General features: G+C 36.6%; 1 protein-coding gene across 5 annotated transcripts in view; it reads left to right on the top strand.

Moving 5' to 3' along the window:
• Nucleotides 1-19,546, top strand: part of ATP9A (ATPase phospholipid transporting 9A (putative)) — a 220,876-nt gene that overhangs the window by 195,015 nt on the left and 6,315 nt on the right. For all 5 annotated transcript variants that reach the window (XM_074210265.1, XM_074210262.1, XM_074210263.1 and 2 more), the window contains 9 exons: nt 2,071-2,169; nt 4,860-4,949; nt 5,078-5,222; nt 6,447-6,511; nt 8,732-8,887; nt 12,314-12,378; nt 13,599-13,707; nt 14,016-14,073; nt 15,822-16,025. In XM_074210265.1, the coding sequence (XP_074066366.1) occupies nt 2,071-2,169; nt 4,860-4,949; nt 5,078-5,222; nt 6,447-6,511; nt 8,732-8,887; nt 12,314-12,378; nt 13,599-13,707; nt 14,016-14,073; nt 15,822-16,025 (991 nt within the window). The remainder of the gene's footprint in view (nt 1-2,070; nt 2,170-4,859; nt 4,950-5,077; nt 5,223-6,446; nt 6,512-8,731; nt 8,888-12,313; nt 12,379-13,598; nt 13,708-14,015; nt 14,074-15,821; nt 16,026-19,546) is intronic.

The following is a 19,546-nucleotide window of genomic DNA, read 5'->3' as shown; positions in this document are numbered from 1 at the left end:
GAGTGAGTTCTTATCCCAGAAGCTGGACATTTTTGGGTTTCTCAAACAGCAGTATAGTCATTTACTGAAGTTTCTTTTGCATTTATTTTACTGATCCACCACTTTATTTCTTCTTTTTCTTTCTTTTTTTTTTTTTAAGGTTTTTGAGAGGCAAGTGGGGTTAAGTGGCTTGCCCAAGGCCACACAGCTAGGTAATTATAAAGTGTCTGAGAACGGATTTGAACCCAGGTACTCCTGACTCCAAGGCTGGTGCTTTATCTACTACGCCACCTAGCTGCCCCCCACCCCCACTTTATTTCTTAACCAGTGCCACACAGTTTTGATGACTGATGCTTTATAATATAATTTTAGATCTGGTATGACTAGACTATCATCCTTTGAGACTTTTTCATTAATTCCTTTGATGTTCTTGACCTTTTATGGTTCCATATGAATTTAATTGTAATTTTTTTCTAGCTTAAACTAAATTTTTTTTGGGGGAAATTTGATTGTATGGCACTGAATTTAGGTAGAATTGTCATTTTTTCATATTAATTTGGCCTACCCATAAGCAAATGACATTTGCCCAGTTATTTAGATCTAATTTATGTGAAAAGTTGACAGGTGGATTCCCAAATATTTTATGCTGTCTATATTTACTTTAAATGGAATTTCTCTTTCTATCTCTTGTTGCTGTGTTTTATTGGCAATATATAGAAATGCTGATGACTTATGTGTGTTTATTTTATATCCTGAATTTTGCTAAAGTTGTTAATTGCTTCAAATAGCTTTTTTTTTGTTTTTTGCTTTTGTTTTTGATTTTTGCAAGGCAACGAGGTTAAATGACTTGCCCAAGATCACAGGTAATTATTAAATGTCTGAAGCCAGACTCAAGTATTCCTGTCCACTGTGACACTTGGCTGCCCTTCAAATAGTTTTTTTTTTTTTTTAGGTTTTTGCAAGGCAAATCGGGTTAAGTGGCTTGCCCAAGGCCACACAGCTAGTTAATTATTAAGTGTCTGAGGCCAGATTTGAACCCAGGTACTCCTGACTCCATGGCCAGTGCTCTATCCACTGTACTACCTAGCTGCCCCCTTTCAAATAGTTTTTAAGATGATTTTCTAGAGTTCCCTAAATATGCCATTATATTATTTGCGAAGATTTAGAGTTTTGTTCCTTCATTACTTATTCTAATTCCTTCAATTTCTTTTTCTTCTCTTAGTGCTAGAGCTAATATTTCTAATATGATATTGAATAATAATGGTGATAATGGGCATCCTTGTTTCCCCCCTGACCTTTTTTTTTTTTTTGATTTTTGTGAGCCAATGGTGTTAAGTGACTTGCCCAAGGCCTCATAGCTAGGTAATTAGAGTCTGAGACTGGATTTGAATTCAGGTCCTTCTGACTCCAGGGCTGGTGCTATATTCACTATACCACCTAGCTGCCCTGGTTCCCCCTGATCTTATTGGGAATTCTTCTAGCTTATCCCCATTACCAGCAATAATACTATATGATTTTAAAGTAATTTGGCACTTCACAAGAACCATTTGAGATACAGATAGTAATATCACTCCTATTTTTCAGATGTGGAAACTGAGGCTCAGAGAGAATTGACTTATTTAAGCAGACAGTTCCTAAGTGATAGGTGCAAACTCTCTGTTTCCAGGTCCAAAGTTATCTCCACTCTATCAAACTGGGACATTCAGGCCTTCTCCCCCCTGCAAAAGGTTGTTAAAGAATGATGTAGAGAGTTATTTTTATAATGGCAGGGATATGGAGGAAACATTTTTTAGACAGTCAGACCTTTTCATCATAGCCCCTCCTCCCTGCCTTGACAGCTTGAACCAGAACAACGCTGTGCTTGCTAATGTGGGGCTATCCCTGCAAACAAACAGTCCTTATTATGGGAAGCTCCCCAGCTCCCAGACTCATGAATTGGGGCATCTCCTGTGGTGAAGCCCTTTCAAACAGCATGTTCTGAAGCAAGAAAATTGAATAGATCAGGTTTAGCTTAGCATTCTTGTAAACTCAGCTGACGCAGGCAGCCTCAAAAACGAACTAACATGAGTCCTTTCTATGTTTTAATTTCAGGTTTGGATGCTGACAGGGGACAAACTGGAGACAGCCACATGTACAGCCAAGAATGCACATCTGGTAACCAGGAACCAGGACATCCATATTTTTAGATTGGTGAGTGTTCTCTGTGTTAAGACTATGCAGAACGTGGTAAGTCTGGCCTCCAGAGGATATGCTGAATCTCCTGGTAGGGCACTAGGAGTAAGAGAAAAGAGTTAAGGAGGATTAGTTAGAGCTAATTTTGGGGTGGCTAGATGGATAGAAAACCAGCCCTGGAGTCAGGAGGACTTTGGTACAGCTTCAGATATTTACTAACTTAGTGATTCTGGGCAAGTCACTTAACCCTGTTTGCCTCAGTTTCCTCATATGTCAAATGAACTGGAGAAGCAAATGGCAAACCACTACAGTATCTTTACCCCAAATGGGGTCATGAATAATCAAACAGGACTGATTGATGCTCCCATCCCTCCCCCCCCAAAATACAAAAACCCTAGCATATTAGAAAATTGGTTTAATTGGCTTAAGTAGAATTAAGTGGTACCTGGAACTAGGTGCTGAAATGGATTGAAAGTGAAGGATTTTCACCACTTCAGAGAGTTCAGAATAGCTTTATCATTAGGTCACAAATCTTAGGTTCTTTCTAGTACATTGTGATATTTCTCTTTCTTTTTTCCTTTTCTTTCTCTTTCTCTTTTAAGCTCTTTTCCTTTTTCTCTTTAACTCTTCTTCTCTCTCTTCTTTTTTCTTCTCTCCTTCTCACTTGCTCTTTCTGTCACATGCATAAATGCATACACATTATAGAGAAATTATTTTAACCCGTTGCCCAGGGGTCCCTTTCTTGGCAAGAGACTTTGGCTCTGGAATAATGTGGACTAGGTTCCTTTCCAGGGGACCTGACCCCAAGGAGAAGGGTCAGAATTCTCTCTGGTTCTCTGGTTCACTGACCCTATCCTAAAGTATTTTTTTTTTCTGCAAGGCAATGGGGTTAAGTGGCTTGCCCAAGGCCACACAGCTAGGTAATTATTAAGTGTCTGAGGTTAGATTTGAACCCAGGTACTCCTGACTCCAGGGCCGGTGCTCTATCCACTGCACCACCTAGCTGCCCCTATCCTAAAGTATTTTTGAAGAAAGCTCTAAAACATCGTAATTCATGTTTAGAACCTCTCCCAAAGTAGATAACAGAATTCCTTCTAGAAAAAGGTACTCTGTGACCTGGGGATGAGGTACACTGCAGTGATTTTATTTTAATTTTTTAAAAATTTATTTATTTAAGGCAATGGGGTCAAATGACTTGCCCAGGTTCACACAGCTAGGCAATTATTAAGTGTCTGAGGCTGAATTTGAACTCAGGTCCTCCTCCAGGGCCAGTGACTGCAGTGATTTTAAACACAAAAGGCTCATAAGCGTGCAGAAATGTAAAGTGATAGCCAATCACATTTATATAAAATAAAGACAACATTATGTAAACTGTTGAAAACATATTTCAATTTCATTTTTGACTTGCATGTCCAAGCAGCACACAAAAGTTTGGATCTCTCAACCAGGTATGGCATGTCCTGGTCCTTCAGCTGCAGCTTTGGGTCTGGTGGTGGTGATCCTGTGTCTTGTGGCAGGGAGCCAACTACGCTATTATATATGGGAACTGATTTGTGTGTTGATGGCAGTATCCTAGGATTTAGAATTTTAATAGGTTTATCCATTCACTGGGTTTATCAGTGTACTGATGTGAAACTCTATATTTATAATCCCTATTGAAATTATCAGAGAGGTAGTTGTCTAGAGAAGTAAAAAGATTGAGACAGCCTGACCTTGTGGTCAAGAAAACCTGGATTTTTGGTCCTTCCTCTGAGCCATACTGGTCCTATGTGGCTGGGACCAAATCATATGATTTTTTGGGGTCCCATGTAGTTCTCTCATGACTAAGTTAATCGGCATTCTGCATCATGGAAGGATTTTCTCACAGGGATTTCTCCACACTGATGAAATCACAGATGTGGATTCTCTATTCCTCCAGAGACCAGTGAAGTTTCCTCTGCTTGTGCTAAACCACTAGAAGATTCTTTGTAGACTTTCGTATGCTAACAACTTGGCTTTGAATTAAAGAGGCAGGGAAAAGCAAGTTTGTGCTTGAGCAAGGATTTGTAAATCCTCCTTAATTGAATCAGAGCCAGAAGTCCTGAATTTGGAGTTGCTCTAAATGTTTTCCACTATTACTGCAAGACTAAATTATCTTTTTGGAACTAGATACTCTTATCTGTAAATGTACTCTGAATCATTTGCAGTCTGAGGAAGATAAACTCTTAACAATTAATGAAACAAAGCATTATGCTGAATATAGGAAGTCTTTTCTGGTACCTTAGTTTTTAGTTTCTTCTTTCTCAAATTATTGTGTCTATAAATACCTATTAATGTGTGCAAATCCATCCTCACTATTCTAGGTGACTTTAAGCTCCTTGAGGGCAGGTGGTGGTTCTTTGATTTTGGGTTTTTGCTTTTGTTTTTTAACTTTCTTCATATTTTCTCCACTCAGGACAATGCTTTCCTGGATTGGATTTAATTGATAGCCCACATTTACACAGAATTTTCAGATTTTGCATATATTACTTCATGTGATCTCTACAACAATCCTATAAGGAAATAATTGGGATATTATCATTCCCACTTTGCAAATGGAGAAACAGAGGCCCAGAGAACATACCAGGAAATCATGCCTGATCATGTAGGGATGGCTAGCATTGATATTTCAGGATAAAAGTGCTTGTTTTACTAGCCACTTCTCTTCCCCCTCTTCATTTTTTTTCCAGGTGACTAACCGGGGAGAAGCACATTTGGAGTTGAATGCATTCCGCAGGAAACATGACTGTGCCCTGGTTATCTCTGGAGACTCCTTGGAGGTAGGCTAAGTAGTCCTTGGAAATAACAAGGACCAAGAGACATAAGTATAACTGGTGGTTCTGGTTTTGTTGTGAATTGTATTTGAGAGGTAATCTTGTCTGCACTATTCCATGTTCTCCTAATTCAGGTGTGTCTGAAATATTATGAGTATGAGTTCATGGAATTGGCCTGCCAGTGTCCGGCAGTGGTGTGCTGTCGCTGTGCCCCCACCCAGAAAGCCCAGATTGTACGCCTGCTCCAGGAACGGACAGGAAAACTCACCTGTGCAGTAGGTAGGAATTTTTATGTCTTTAGATTCTATTCTAGTCAGCTTCTTTTATCTAAAGAGGCAGCATGATGTATTCAGAACACTGAGGTTTAAGCCCAAGCTTCTCTACCATTATTAGCTATGGGTCTTGTGGCAAACTTGCTTTATTTTCTCATTCAGTACATATCCAAAATACACTTAGGGTGTGCAAAGGAGTGTACCAGGTATTGGGAAAATCCCAATAAGAAACAATTCTTACCCCTGTAGAACTTAGTCTATTGGAAGATATCAACTAAGATAATGATAATATCCAATTTTCCTTGATTGATACATTAGAGCTGCAAAATTAATATAAGGTGATATATCTGGTTTAAGGAGGAAGATGGTGTGTTGGGAGGGAGTAGGGAAAGTGAGAATATCAGAGCATCATGAAGAATTTGAACTGTAACTCATTTCTGAAGCCTCAGTTTCCACATGTATAAAGTAAGGATAATATTTAACTATTTACTTCAAAAGCTTATTTTAAAGTAAGTGCTACAAGGAATTATAATGTATTAGAGAAATTCATATTCAGCTATTATTATTTCCAACATTTTGCTGCTCAAACTTTTAAGGTTGGTGGGAGAATAATACTGATACCAAACCATTTAAAGGACTATCAGATTCCCTCTAATTGGTTAATAGACTGAATTTATGCCTGGGCATCCAGATACTTTTCAGCATCCAAATTTTCACCCCTCAATTTCATTTTTTTTGACCCCTCAATTTCTTGTTTTGCTCTTTAAATATTTCCCTTTATGAGAAAGAAAAACTTGGTTCAGTTTGTGCTTAAGACCAAACAACTTAGGAAAAATATTTACAAAACTCTGATTTGTCATTTTTAGGCTTATATTTTAATTTGGTGAAGAATATTGGATCGACATTTTGAACAAGGCCTCTTGTTAACAAATAGAAGCAGCTAGGTGATAAAATGAATAGAGGGCTGACCTCTGAGTCAGGAAGTCCAAATTCTGCCTTAGACACTTAGTAACTTAATAGTGTGCCTTAAATGCTTTTTTAGTATGACCTTGGGCAAATCATTTCATCTGTCTTCGACTCAATTTCCTCACAGGGTTGTTTTAAAGATCAGACAAGGTAAAATATGTAAAATAAACCTTGAAGTATAGTGTAAACTATTTTCCTTGTTATGGGCATGAGAGCCCTGTTTTTTGACCATCCCCAAATCTCCATCTTTTGTTTCTGTTTGCAGGTGATGGAGGCAATGACGTAAGCATGATTCAAGAATCTGATTGTGGTGTAGGGGTAGAAGGAAAGGTGAGTGAGTGAATAAAAGAAGAGAGAATTTTTTGGTTTGGTTCACTGAATCTTTCTGTAGCTGATTTGTCAGGGTATTAAGGATGTTATTGCTGATTTTCAGAGGTTCTGTACATCTTGAGAGGTAGAGAGATGTGGCACTGGGATATAGGGCAAATTAGAAAAGTTAGAAAAATCTGAGTTCTAATCTTGTTGCAGAAACTTAGTTGCTAGGCAAGTTACTTAACTTCCCTCTGCCTTGGTTTTCTCATCTGAAAAATGAGGAACTTGGACTTCTTGCCCTTCCAGCTTTGTTGTATTGCCTGATGCTATAATCTTGATCCCTTCATTCATTTTTCTTCTTAAGTTCCATTTAAAAGTCCACTTAGAAATTATTGGGAAATTTAGAATACAATAAAATCTGTAAAAAGATTTATCCACTATTTTTGAAAAATGAAACAGCCACATTAATATATTTTCCATATGTTTAAAATTTATTCCTTGAAATACCAATTATTGAAAATGTTTTTTAATGATTTTCCTGGAGTTATTTCTGAAATAGGCTACATCATTCCTTATGATTCAGTGTCAGTGTTAACTATTTTCATACGTTTTTGGATTTTCATTAGTAAGTTATTAAGCAAGTTCACTAGGTAAGTTACACTTCAATATGATTAGCCCCCAGTTGTGAGGGACACTGAGTTGCCTAAGAATGAAATAAATTGACCCAAGTCAGAAGCAGAGTAGGTCAAATCTTCCATTCCATTTGGTAGTGGGATTTGGTCCTGTGAGTAACCCCTGTACTTCTATCCTTGGTGAGATAAGGGGAGTCTTACTCTTTTTTAAAAAATTGCACTTATTAATCATTATCAAACATAAATTTTTGAATCTTCTATTAATAATAAAAATTATACCTGAAAACTTTTGCTTCTGCTCTTTACAATTTCTTTTTTTTAGTGTATATTTTTGGCAAGTGAATAGATTAGTTATTGCTTTTTGAGCTGGGAATAACTGGATTGAAGTTTGTCATGTGACACATGCTATGTGATCTTGGGTAAATAATTTAATATCTTGCTCCCCAGACAATTCTATGAGATTATAAACTGCAGAATAAATGAACATATTGATAGAAAAGAATTTTTTAGCAGAAGATCCTTATTTCAATGAAATCCCTAAAGTCTGATTAACTTTAAGTAGCATCAGCTGTCCCATGTATTTCTCTTTACCTTCTTCTGAACTTTTTGGTTCTTTATTTTTCCAGATTTTGTTGCTATTCATTATAGTAGTCCCTATTATTGTTAATAACAATTATTACTTATGCCAATGTTAGTGCTTTTGCTTATTGTTGGTTTGACTGCTTTGCAAGGGGCGATATGATATAATAATGGATTGAGAGCTAGCCTAGGAGCCAGGAGAACCTGGGTTCAAGTCTTGCCTCTGACACAAACTGACTATGTGACCCTGGACCTGTCACTTAACTTGGCATTGTGCTAGGCAGCTCTCTAAGATGAAGTTGCCATCCTGCATTGGTAATGAGTTGCCTTACCCAGCAGTTCTTGTGAGTGAAATTATAGGTCCAATCTCTATCCTGAATCTTTCTTCACAAAACTTTATATAAACCATATTTCTTTATTATTCATATTTTCCATTTCTTATGTACTAAAATTTTTTTAGTCACACTCCAATCGTGGACTCATGGATTACTTCCAGTTTCCTAAAATAATAATCTTAAGAATAATTTTATATAGTTAGAACTTTCTTTTTCCCTTTGCTTGACAACAATCTTCAGGTAGGCATAATATATTAGTAAGATCACTGGATCAAAGGGCAAGAAGAGTTTTACATCTGAGAAGAACCTATTTTTCCTTTGGGAAAAATTGAACTAACTCACAAGGTATTGAATTTTGTTTAAAAAAATGCATTATCCTTAGAGGATTTGGTACATTCAACTACAAGTTCTGGGGTTGGCTCAACCACTTAACATTTATTGCTGTATCTAGTTATCCCCCCAAATTGTAATTGACTTGTAATTCAGAATGTTTTTATTTAAATTACCTCTGCTTCTTAAGCTGAACTTCCAAGTTGGACCACCTACCATGTGTAGCTTGAAACCAAAGAATTAGGGTTTCTTCATTGAAGTCTCTCAAAGGTTTCCAAAGAATGTCTTGTTTTTTTAATTAAAAAAAAGTTCTTACCCTGACCTCTTGTACTCTAATGGTGCTCAATTTCATTGGATTTTAGGAAGGAAAACAAGCATCTCTTGCTGCAGATTTCTCTGTCACTCAATTTAAACATCTGGGCCGGTTACTTATGGTTCATGGAAGGAACAGTTACAAACGTTCAGCTGCCCTCAGTCAATTTGTTATCCATAGAAGTCTCTGTATCAGCACCATGCAGGTAAACAAAACCTTGGGGCCTTCTCTTTTGTGTCTTGTGTATCACACATACTCGATACCTGTATGTTGAGTGAATGATTGACTTAGTGGCTGGGGATTTGTAAGTATTAAGGGCATTATGTGAATACTAGGCTTAGTTTTTAGACCTAGCCACAGATTGTGTGTCTACTGCCTAACCTGTGCAAGATTAGCCAGTAAGGAAAATTTTCAGTTACAGTAGTTCACGAAGATAAAGGGGTGAAGGTGTTAGATCCTGTGTTAATGGAAGAGGAACAGTTACACTGTCAAAGAAGATGTCATGAATCTCTTTGTCAGTGGTTGGGAACCATAGACACTTTAAGAATGTAAGGGTCATGTCTAATATGAAGCCCCCCCACCCATATATGGAAGCATATAAACTATGTGAAAAGTCATTGGAATCCTGTGCAGTAAGACCTGAATTTGAATTTCATCTCTGGTAGTTAATCCTGAGCTGGTTATATTAACTCCAGTTTCCTGTTTCCTTATAAGTTAAATGGGAATAATAATTATTATCTAATATAATAATAGTTGAGAATTGCTACTGAGAAAAAATGGCCCACCAAAGGGAAGCTGCAGTTACCTGGCTTAGCTTTCAAGCCCCATTGCAGGGTCAGTCTAAGAGGGAAAGCTAGCACTTGAAGAAAGTTTAAGATAACTCTAGGAGTTTAGCAATGAACAGTCCACCAAAAATTCCCTTCTTAAACCAATGAGGAGAAGAGGGCAAGTGTAGTCATCCAGTCATTTGTTGCCTAATCTCTTTGGGAATTTAAATTGTAATATCCATGACTAGCTGAGAAAAAAATAGGGGACTAGCAGTCACTAGACCTCAAATCTACCCTGTCCAATAAAGCTTCTGAATATGTCATTATACTACTAGAGAACTTCACTTTTTAAAGAGGATATTACAGCTTGCCTTCCCCTCTTAGAAGGAATTAAATGCAGTAATTTGTGGGACATTTTGTAGAAGTGGCATTATGATTTATAATTGTGTTCTATGTGAACGTCATATTGTCCTTCAAATAGAAAATTGTTAGTTTTTACCTAATGTATGTGATAGTTCAGTTTCCCTTCTACCCTAATATGTTTTTAGGAGAGTATATTACTTAGCAAGTTTGTGCATGCTTAATAAGTATTTATCACATTTGTTAATATTATGATTTGTTACTCATTTGTGGTAGCTTTTATTTTTGTAAAATTCACAAAATGTTATCTATATATACACACAATGTGCATATATGTGTACATACATGTGAATATATACATATGCAATATGCATACACATCACAGATGTCTCTGTGTGTGTGTGTGTGTGTGTGTGTATGTTTATGAAAGCATTTTTTCCCATCATTTTTGTGATAGTATGAATTTTATTATTCCAATTTTACAGCCAAAAAACTAAGATTCAGTTTGTGACTTGTCCTGGGTCATATAAGCCAGGAAATATCAAAGCCAGGACTCAAGCCCAAGTCTTCTGTTTCCATCTAAGTCATCTCCCCATTGCACTGTACTGTCTCTTACCCATTTAGGGGGCAGGAGAAGTCAGAATGGGGAAATCTCAAATTCATTCTCATCAAAATTCTTTAAATCCAAACAGCTGGTTTGGTTAGTCATACTCCACATCTGTGCTTTTAATTTACATTAACTTAGGTATTGAGCTGGACAAAGCTGTGTTTTTAATCATTTGGAAATTAATCTGTCATCACTGAATGCACGTAGAGAATCTTGGCTTGATGAGCTTAATTCTCCATTGTCCATATGTTTCTATGAATTCATGAAAAAATTTTTTTTTGAAAATCATGATGGAGAATTGCCTTTTCTCTGATATGAAAACTAAAACATTTTACCTGATAGCTGGATTAGGGTAACTTTATGGGTTTTCAACATTAGGAAATAAATTAATTCTTCTCTTTGGTTGCATTTGATAGTGATTTGTTTAAAACTCAGTGATACTTGGCAGCCCTGGAATCAGGAGGCCCTGAGTTTGAATTTGCTATATTACTAGCTGTTTGAACCTGGGCAAGTCACTTAACACCAATATCTCTACCACCTCTACCCCCCAAAAAAACAACAAGTAGTGAGCATTGGTTTTGAAAGAAATGAATGAGGTCTTTTCATTTTGCCAAAAGGGGACCATTGGAAGACTCAGGTAATCAGATGAAGAAAATTGTTTTAGAGACAGAACCTAGGCTTTGTAACAAAATTTATAAAAACTTACAATTGTTCTTCATAAAATCTTAGGATTGTGGGAGTCTTGAATAGAGGGAAACCTAGAAATCCCCTAGGCCAGATGATCAATGAGAAAATATTAGTTAAATGTTTAATCTGTGCTACAGTGAGCTGGCCTTCAAGTCACTAAGACCCTAGTGCAAGTCTTACCTCTGACACATCCTGTCTTTGTGATCTTTAACCTCCCACTGGTCTAGGTAAGTGGGAGAGAAGACATGGACATACTTCAAGTGAGGGAATTTCCTTCCTTGAAAGTTCCCCATGCCAATGATATCACTGTCCCAGTCCATTTGTATCATTTGCCAGGCTTTGGTTAAATGGTGGAGAGGCAAAAATAGACTTAAATGAAAGGAATTTGAATCATAATGAAGAAATCACTCTCCTCCCCCATGAGTAAGTCTTCCCATATTATTGATGAAGAAACTGAGGTCCAGGGAGGGTAAGTTACCCTCATACTGGTAGTGTCAGAGGCAAGTTCTTTGATTGCAAATCCAACACTCTTTACTGTATGGTGCTGACCTCTGGTTAAAGAGCTTTCCTATAGTAAATATGAGACAAAAGTAACAGGCAAAGGATTGAGGTTGATCATGGAGTGCCTTGGAAAGGCACTGCAGTGTAGAATATGTGGCTCATCTCTCTTTGTTTCTCTTTTTTTACTTTGTCTCTCTTTTCTATCTTTGTTTCTATTCATGTGTCTGTCCATCTCTGTTTCTGTCTCTCTTAGTTACATATATGCATGCACAGATACACAGAGAGTGCAGATACACACACACACACACACACACACACACACACACACAGGAGTAACCATGGATTTGCCCCTTCTCTCAGGAAATGAGAGTGGGATGTCTTTGATTTAGAGCCATTCCTAGGAGCAAAACCCAAGCTTTTATGTTAATCAGTACCTCAGGTGTCAACTCTCTTTGAACTGCCTTTGATTTTTGCAGGAAAATTTACAACCAAGAATTAGCTCCTGGAATAGAATGTCCCTAACTTCCTTTTCTTCTTCCGCTAAAGGCCTCATTGGCTCTGATTTGTATTCTTCTGCTGAGTTATCACTGTCAGTAGCCAATAATTTCCAACTCAGGAAACAGATGGGCTTAAATCAGGGGATATTTGAGCATGTGAAGGGATTGGGAATGGATTTTTGTGTGTAACCCTTTTTCTTTCTTTGTCACAGGCTGTTTTTTCCTCGGTGTTTTATTTTGCTTCTGTACCCCTTTATCAAGGATTTCTCATCATTGGGTAGGTTCATCATTATTTAAAGAAATTCTTAGAGAGATTTTTCTTTTTGAAATCTTTTATAAGTGAGACATTTCCCCAGGATGACACAATCATTTTGCAAAGGACTTTCAATGCCCAATTATTTTGGATTCATATCTTTTGTCATTAGGCCTGGCTATTAATGGAAATGCAGTTGAACATAGTCTTGAAATAAGTTCTTAAACCTCATGATCTCAACCTAGCTTCAAAAGTGAAGTCTCTTGTTTTTGTAGCCTTTATTCTTTCATTGGTATTACCTGGGGATGAAGAAATTACTTTTGCCCTTTTGAGGATCCAGACTAATTGCCTACTAAGTTGGCAACAAAAGCAAAACCCTAATTTCACATCTTCATTGTCTCTATGGAGTTTCTGGGAAAAAATATGTGGGATCAGATATGTGCTTCTAAAGGCATAGGAACTACCTGAGTGGAGAGGAGACTTTGCTAAGTGAAGGTAGGAGGTAAAGTAGGGGCTTCTAAAAGTTCTGTTCAGAATCACAAGTCATTCAGGGCTATAGCTAGGCAGTGTAGCTTCCATGGCAGGGTTGATATGAAGGAGCATGTGCATTATAATTCATCTTCTTAACTTCTTAACTTTCAAAAATATAAACTAGTAACTATACCTACCAACTTATATTGCCACCCTAGACTCTATTATATTCCTGACCTGAGAGGATCTCAGGAATCTTTTAAAATGGAATAGTTGTTACATTACTACTTTCTACTCAACTGGAGTTGTTTTCACAACCTTGACTTTATAGGATGTAAATAGATCTTCAGAATCTGATATACATATGGAAATTCAGGGCCATATGGAACCTGGATTCTCTAGTACTGAATAATTTAAAAGCATATACTGGGAAGAGGTTGAAGAGGGTTGAGACCACAAATATCCTTTTCATCTAGGAGGTTGTTTTGTAGAAGAGATAATTCCAGATATCTTTGCTTATGGAATAGATAGGACAATAGATAATTGAATTTTTCAGCTGTTCCTAGCTTTGCAGTCTCAGTTAGAAAGAATGAAATTTTCAGATGATAGGGAAGTTTAAGAAAATATGGGGTAATGGTAAGCTATTAGGTTTGCCAAGCAGGAAACAATCTGAATCCTAGTGCCTTTTATATAGGAAAAATTTCAAAATAATTGCTTTTTACTCCTTTCTGTATATTGATGGGTTGTAATTTGTGATTTTTCCTCATTTCTAGGTATTCCACTATTTACACTATGTTTCCTGTATTCTCTTTGGTCCTGGACAAAGATGTCAAGTCTGAAGTTGCTATGCTATATCCAGAACTCTACAAGGACCTCCTTAAGGTTCACCAAAATCTTTCTCTATTTTCCAAGAGCATTCTATACATAGTGTTTCATGTGTTATCTGAGCATAATGGAATGTGGTCAGACCTTATAAATACTGAAGGGCAAATCATACTTGAAGTCTGATGCTGATTCCTTTCAAAGTTAATTTCTCTAGTATCTTAATAAAAAAAAGACTTTTAGTAAAGTTAGGCAGAACTTTTACTTAGTTCAAGTTAATGGATAGATATTTCCTTCTGGTAAAATTAAGGCAGATGGCAGTTAATTAGTTTTTACATAACTCTCTCTAATCTTTTTCTTTTACTTAGGGACGGCCATTGTCCTACAAGACCTTCTTAATATGGGTTTTGATAAGTGTCTATCAGGGTAAGGAAGTTAATTTTTTTCCCCTTTTTTGCTTTCTTCATAGTATGTCCAAAAGGAGGCAACATAGTGTCTGTTTGTTTTGGAAGAAATGAATTGACACACAATATGTTAAAGCAGCCATTATGAACCATGACTTTGTATTATAGTGGGGGAAGTTCTTCTTACACTGTTGTTACAGATCCTTGCAAGTATTAGATGAAAGTCAAGAGTAAGAGAGGTATTGAATTTTGTTTATGAACTGTTTGTCAGACATGAAGCCAGTGTTGGTTTGGTATAGTGAAAAATCACTAGTTGGACAAGCTGGATTCCAATTCAGACTCTGATAGTTATTACCACCATGACCTTGGACAGCTTATTTGATCTTTTTCTGAACCTCAGATTTTCAATTGTGCAAAGGAATGGTGATACTTACCTGTCTCACTAAGTTCTTATGCAAAAAATGCGTTGTGAACCAGAAAAGGGAACTATTGTCATCATTATTACTCAGGGAATACTGTTTAAAGTTTTTAAAGATTTTTTGTTTTTGTTTTTAAATCACCTTTATTTCTGAATATTTTCCTTCCTCTTCCTCTAACCAGCAAACCATCCCTTTTAACAGGAAAATAAAGGGGGGGAAGCAATTTGCCAAATTCAACCAATATATCAATTGAGTCATTTGACAATGCTTGCAATATTCCACTGTCATAGTTCCCCAGCCTCTACAAAGAATAGAGGAAGGGGGTACGTTTTTCTCATATTTATTTTAGGGACAAGTTTCTATAATTACCATTATGTTATATAGTGTGTGTGTGTGTGTGTGTGTGTGTGTGTGTGTGTATGTATATGTATATATATGTGTGTGTGTGTGTGTATAGTAGATACTATTATTTATTAGATATAATTGTATTTAAGTTTATAGTTTTTATAATTACATAGCATTCAGTATCCATTTTTATTTTTATTTCATTACATTGTCTTAATAATTCTGTAGATTGTTTTCTTGCTTCTGCATACTTTGCTATTCAACAATTATATAGGTGCTCTTATGAAAAGTTATTATAAATTATAAATGCTCATTATTGCTCTATGACCAGTATGATTCAATAACTGATTATTATGCTGATCTATAGTGAAGTAGTTGGCACTTCTATTTTCAGCTATTTGTTTTAGTTTCTAAGAAAGTTTTACTTTATTTTTTAAATAAAAAAAGTTGAATGTGGATATGAAGAAGAAATTTATCCATAGATCAAGAATATGGAATTTCATGAATGTGAAAACTTTTCATTAGTACAGATCATAACTCATCCATTACTTAGTTCAGTGGTTTTCAAAGTGTGTTCAAGGCCTTTTGAGGGGATCTGCAAGTTCAAAACTATTTTTATAACAATATTTTGACATTTTAATTTCTAAAATGATAAATATTTATAGATATAACCCTTATAAACAAAAACAATTTGGGGTGGGGTCCTCTGTAATTTTTAAGAGTATAAAGAGGAATTGAGACTAAAAAGTTTCAGAACTTTTAATTTGATTTAATAAGTTGCCTCAGGCTCAGAGGTGGTTTGTCATTTTGGTTACCCAGTAAGTCTCAGAGGTAGGATTTTAGGTAGGATTTGAAGTTAGTTCCTACTGACTCTTGGTCCAACACAATAGTCACCATGCTTGTTGTCTCATAAGATGAATAAATGTTTACAATAAACTTGTGGTGAGGGGAACCCATCCTTTAGTCTGTTCACTTCACTAAGGGTTTTCTCTTCCTGACTTTGTAGGTAGCATCATTATGTATGGAGCATTACTGCTGTTTGAGTCTGAATTTGTTCATATTGTTGCAATCTCCTTCACATCCCTGATTCTTACTGAGCTGTTGATGGTGGCATTAACGATTCAGACATGGCATTGGCTCATGATTGTGGCGGAATTGCTCAGCCTCTCCTGCTACATCGCCTCCCTGGTCTTCTTACATGAGTTCATTGGTAAGGTGCCAATTTATTTAAACCTAGTATAAGCTGGTTTGAGATCCAAGCTCATAGCAATCAGAGAAACTGACTTGATGAAGAGCATTTCATGCATGTAGTGGACATCAATCATTTTCTGTCAGTAGATCTTGTTTTGGAATTATTTTTCCAGGGGACTAGAACCTCAGATTCAGAGACAATACTGTCTCTGACATATACCCATTATGGTATTTAATTTCTCTGTGATTTAAACAATTCTCTGACATTTTAAGTTGCAGAGAAGGTACATTGGTAGAGATAGTGTTTTCACTTAGAAGTTCTCTACACCATTGAAATCATAGATCTTGTTCTTATCCTTATTCCTTTTCCATTATTGGCTGATGGGTTGGTGATAAACCTTGGAACTGTTCAATTCAGTTCAATCTAATAAGTATTTATTAAGTATTATACATAAGATTATGTGTTGGTCATGCAAAATCTTGTTTAACCCTCTTTATAACAGATGGCAGAATTTTGTGATTTGATTGATATTTTAGGTATAAATTGTAGTTGGGAAAAGTTTTGGTTCAGAGCTACCTGAGATTGCTTCTCTATATGATCTATCTGCTGGTTCTACCAGTCTCTAAGTAACTGAAATCATTGGAGCAGAAGTTGAAGTAGCCATAAAATAATTGTCAGACCTCAAATATAAAAGTCCCATGGATGGGCACTTGTGGTCCATAGGAGTATTGAATATATATAGATGGTGGTGTCTAGAGGCATTGAATGATAACAGTGATCCCTCCCAGCTAAGCTTGATTCTTAGATCTTTTGAGTTCCTACAACAATCTGGATCTTTCTTATTATACTTTGCCATTCCACTTTATGTTAATGGTATTTGTATCCATGAAGTCATAGACTATGCCTAATATATTGTATCCCTCACAGTACCTAATATAGAGCAACCCGTCAGTAAGTGTTCATTGAATGAATGAATCTCTTAGGCTACTCCAAAGTTGGTCACTATCAGGTTGCAACATGATCCTTTGGGATTAGTAGTTATAAAGAGCTGTGCACAGTGTCCCTAACATCTTAATTAAAGTCATTCCAAAAAGAGAGGTCAACACCTTTTCAGGTGATAGTAACAGAAGAATTGACTGACAGATTTAAAATGAAAGTTTTTCTCTTTTCCCAGCTTCATTAATCTTTTGCATGTGAGTCATTCAGCTGACCTGATAGTCACTGTGTTTTACTATGGATATTCCTATGGCAATCCAATCTTGCCAGCCCAGTGCAAGAAAAACTCAAGTTTATTTGCTCTATTAAATGCTTAAGCCAGGGTTATTTGGTTCCCAAGGTCAAAGATAGTTGTACATCTTTTTTCATTTTTGAATCACTGCTTGTTTCCTACATTTCCAAAAATATTTATAAGCATTGTCTGTGGATCTCTATAATTTTTAAATGTCTTAGGTGAATTCCATTAAGTCTTGAGTGCTAGGTTTGGAGTCGGGAAAGTCTAAGTTCAAATCCAGCCTCAGATTCTTAGTAGCTGTATGACCTTGATTGAGTCATTTAATCCTACTTGCCTCAGTTTCTTCATCTGTAAAATGAACCAGAGAAGGAAATGGAAAACCATTTCAGTAACTTTGTCAAGAAAATATCAAATAAAGGGGCAGCTAGGTGGCACAGTGGATAAAACACCAGCCCTGGAGTCAGGAGTACCTGGGTTCAAATCTGGTCCCAGACACTCAATAATTACCTAGCTGTGTGGCCTTGGGCAAGCCACTTAACCCCATTTGCCTTGCAAAAACCTAAAAAAAAAAAAAGAAATAAAATACCAAATATGAGTGGCTAGGTGGTGTGGTGGCTAGACTGTGGGCCCTGGAGTCAAGATGATCCAAGTTCAAATGTGGCCTCAGACACTTACTAGGTTCTGTGACCCTAGAAGTCACTTAATCTTGATTGACTCAAAAAAAAAGAAAGAAAGAAAGGGAAAAAATAAAAAAAAAAACCTCAGATGACATCACAGAGAATTGAACATGACTTAAACAACCGAACAAAGTCCAGTTTTGTAAATAATTCAGTTGGACCATGAAGATGGATTTAGGGTCATCAAATTATAGAGTTAGAAGGAAACTTGAAAAACTAAGCTCCGCATTTTATAGTTGAGAAAACTAAAGCCCAGAGAAGTTAAATGTCTGTGAAAGTTATAGTTATGGTTCCATTATTCTTTCTACTGAATCACACTCAGTTTGTATTTGACTTCTAGCTTAACCTCCCATTGTTTGACTGTGATTCAGATCCAGGTATCACCATTAGAGCAGTTGTTGTTGTGACAGTGAAGTGAGATAACAGATGTAAAGTGCTTGCAAATGACAAAGTGTTATTTAATGCACACTATTATTATTATTTCTTTTTTTAAGTTTTTTTTAAAATTTTTATTAAAGATATTATTTGAGTTTTACAATTTTCCCCCAATCTTGCTTCCCTCCCCCCACCCCCACCCCACAGATAGCACTCCATCAGTCTTTACTTTGTTTCCATGTTGTACCTTGATCCAAATTGGGTGTGATGAGAGAGAAATCATATCCTTAAAGAGAACAGAATTCTCAGAGGTAACCAGATCAAACCATAAGACATCTGGGTTTTTTTTTTCCGAATTAAAGGGAATAGTCTTTGTACTTTGTTCAAACTCCACAGCTCCTTATCTGGATACAGATGGTACTCTCCTTTGCAGACAGCCCAAAATTGTTCCCAATTGTTGCACTGATGGAATGAGCAAGTCCTTCAAGGTTGAACATCACTCCCATGTTGCTGTTAGGGTGTACAGTGTTTTTCTGGTTCTGCTCATCTCACTCAGCATCAGTTCATGCAAATCCCTCCAGGTTTCCCTGAAATCCCGTCCCTCCTGGTTTCTAATAGAACAATAGTGTTCCATGACATACATATACCACAGTTTGCTAAACCATTCCCCAATTGAAGGACATTTACTGGATTTCCAATTCTTTGCCACCACAAACAGGGCTGCTATAAATATTTTTGTACAAGTAATGTTTTTACCCTTTTTCCTCATCTCTTCAGGGTATAGACCCAGTAGTGGTATTGCTGGGTCAAAGGGTATGCACATTTTTGTTGCCCTTTGGGCATAGTTCCAAATAGCTCTCCAGAAGGGTTGGATGAGTTCACAGCTCCACCAACAGTGTAATAGTGTCCCAGATTTCCCACATCCCTTCCAACAATGATCATTATCCTTCCTGGTCATACTGGTCAATCTGAGAGGTGTGAGGTGGTACCTCAGCGAAGCTTTAATTTGCATTTCTCTAATAATTAATGATTTAGGGCATTTTTTCATATGGCTATGGATTGCTTTGATCTCATCTGTAAAGTGCCTTTGCATATCCTTTGACCATTTGTCAATTGGGGAATGGCTTTTTATTTTAAAAATATGACTCAGTTCTCTGTATATTTTAGAAATGAGTCCTTTGTCAGAATCATTAGTTGTAAAGATTGTTTCCCAATTTACTACTTTTCTTTTGATCTTGATTACATTGGTTTTATCT

This window comes from Macrotis lagotis, chromosome 1, assembly GCF_037893015.1.
Source record: "Macrotis lagotis isolate mMagLag1 chromosome 1, bilby.v1.9.chrom.fasta, whole genome shotgun sequence".
NCBI classification, from domain to species: Eukaryota; Metazoa; Chordata; class Mammalia; order Peramelemorphia; family Peramelidae; genus Macrotis; species Macrotis lagotis.
The sequence above is the reverse complement of the archived record's forward strand: the minus strand, read 5'-3'. Positions and strand labels throughout refer to the sequence as shown.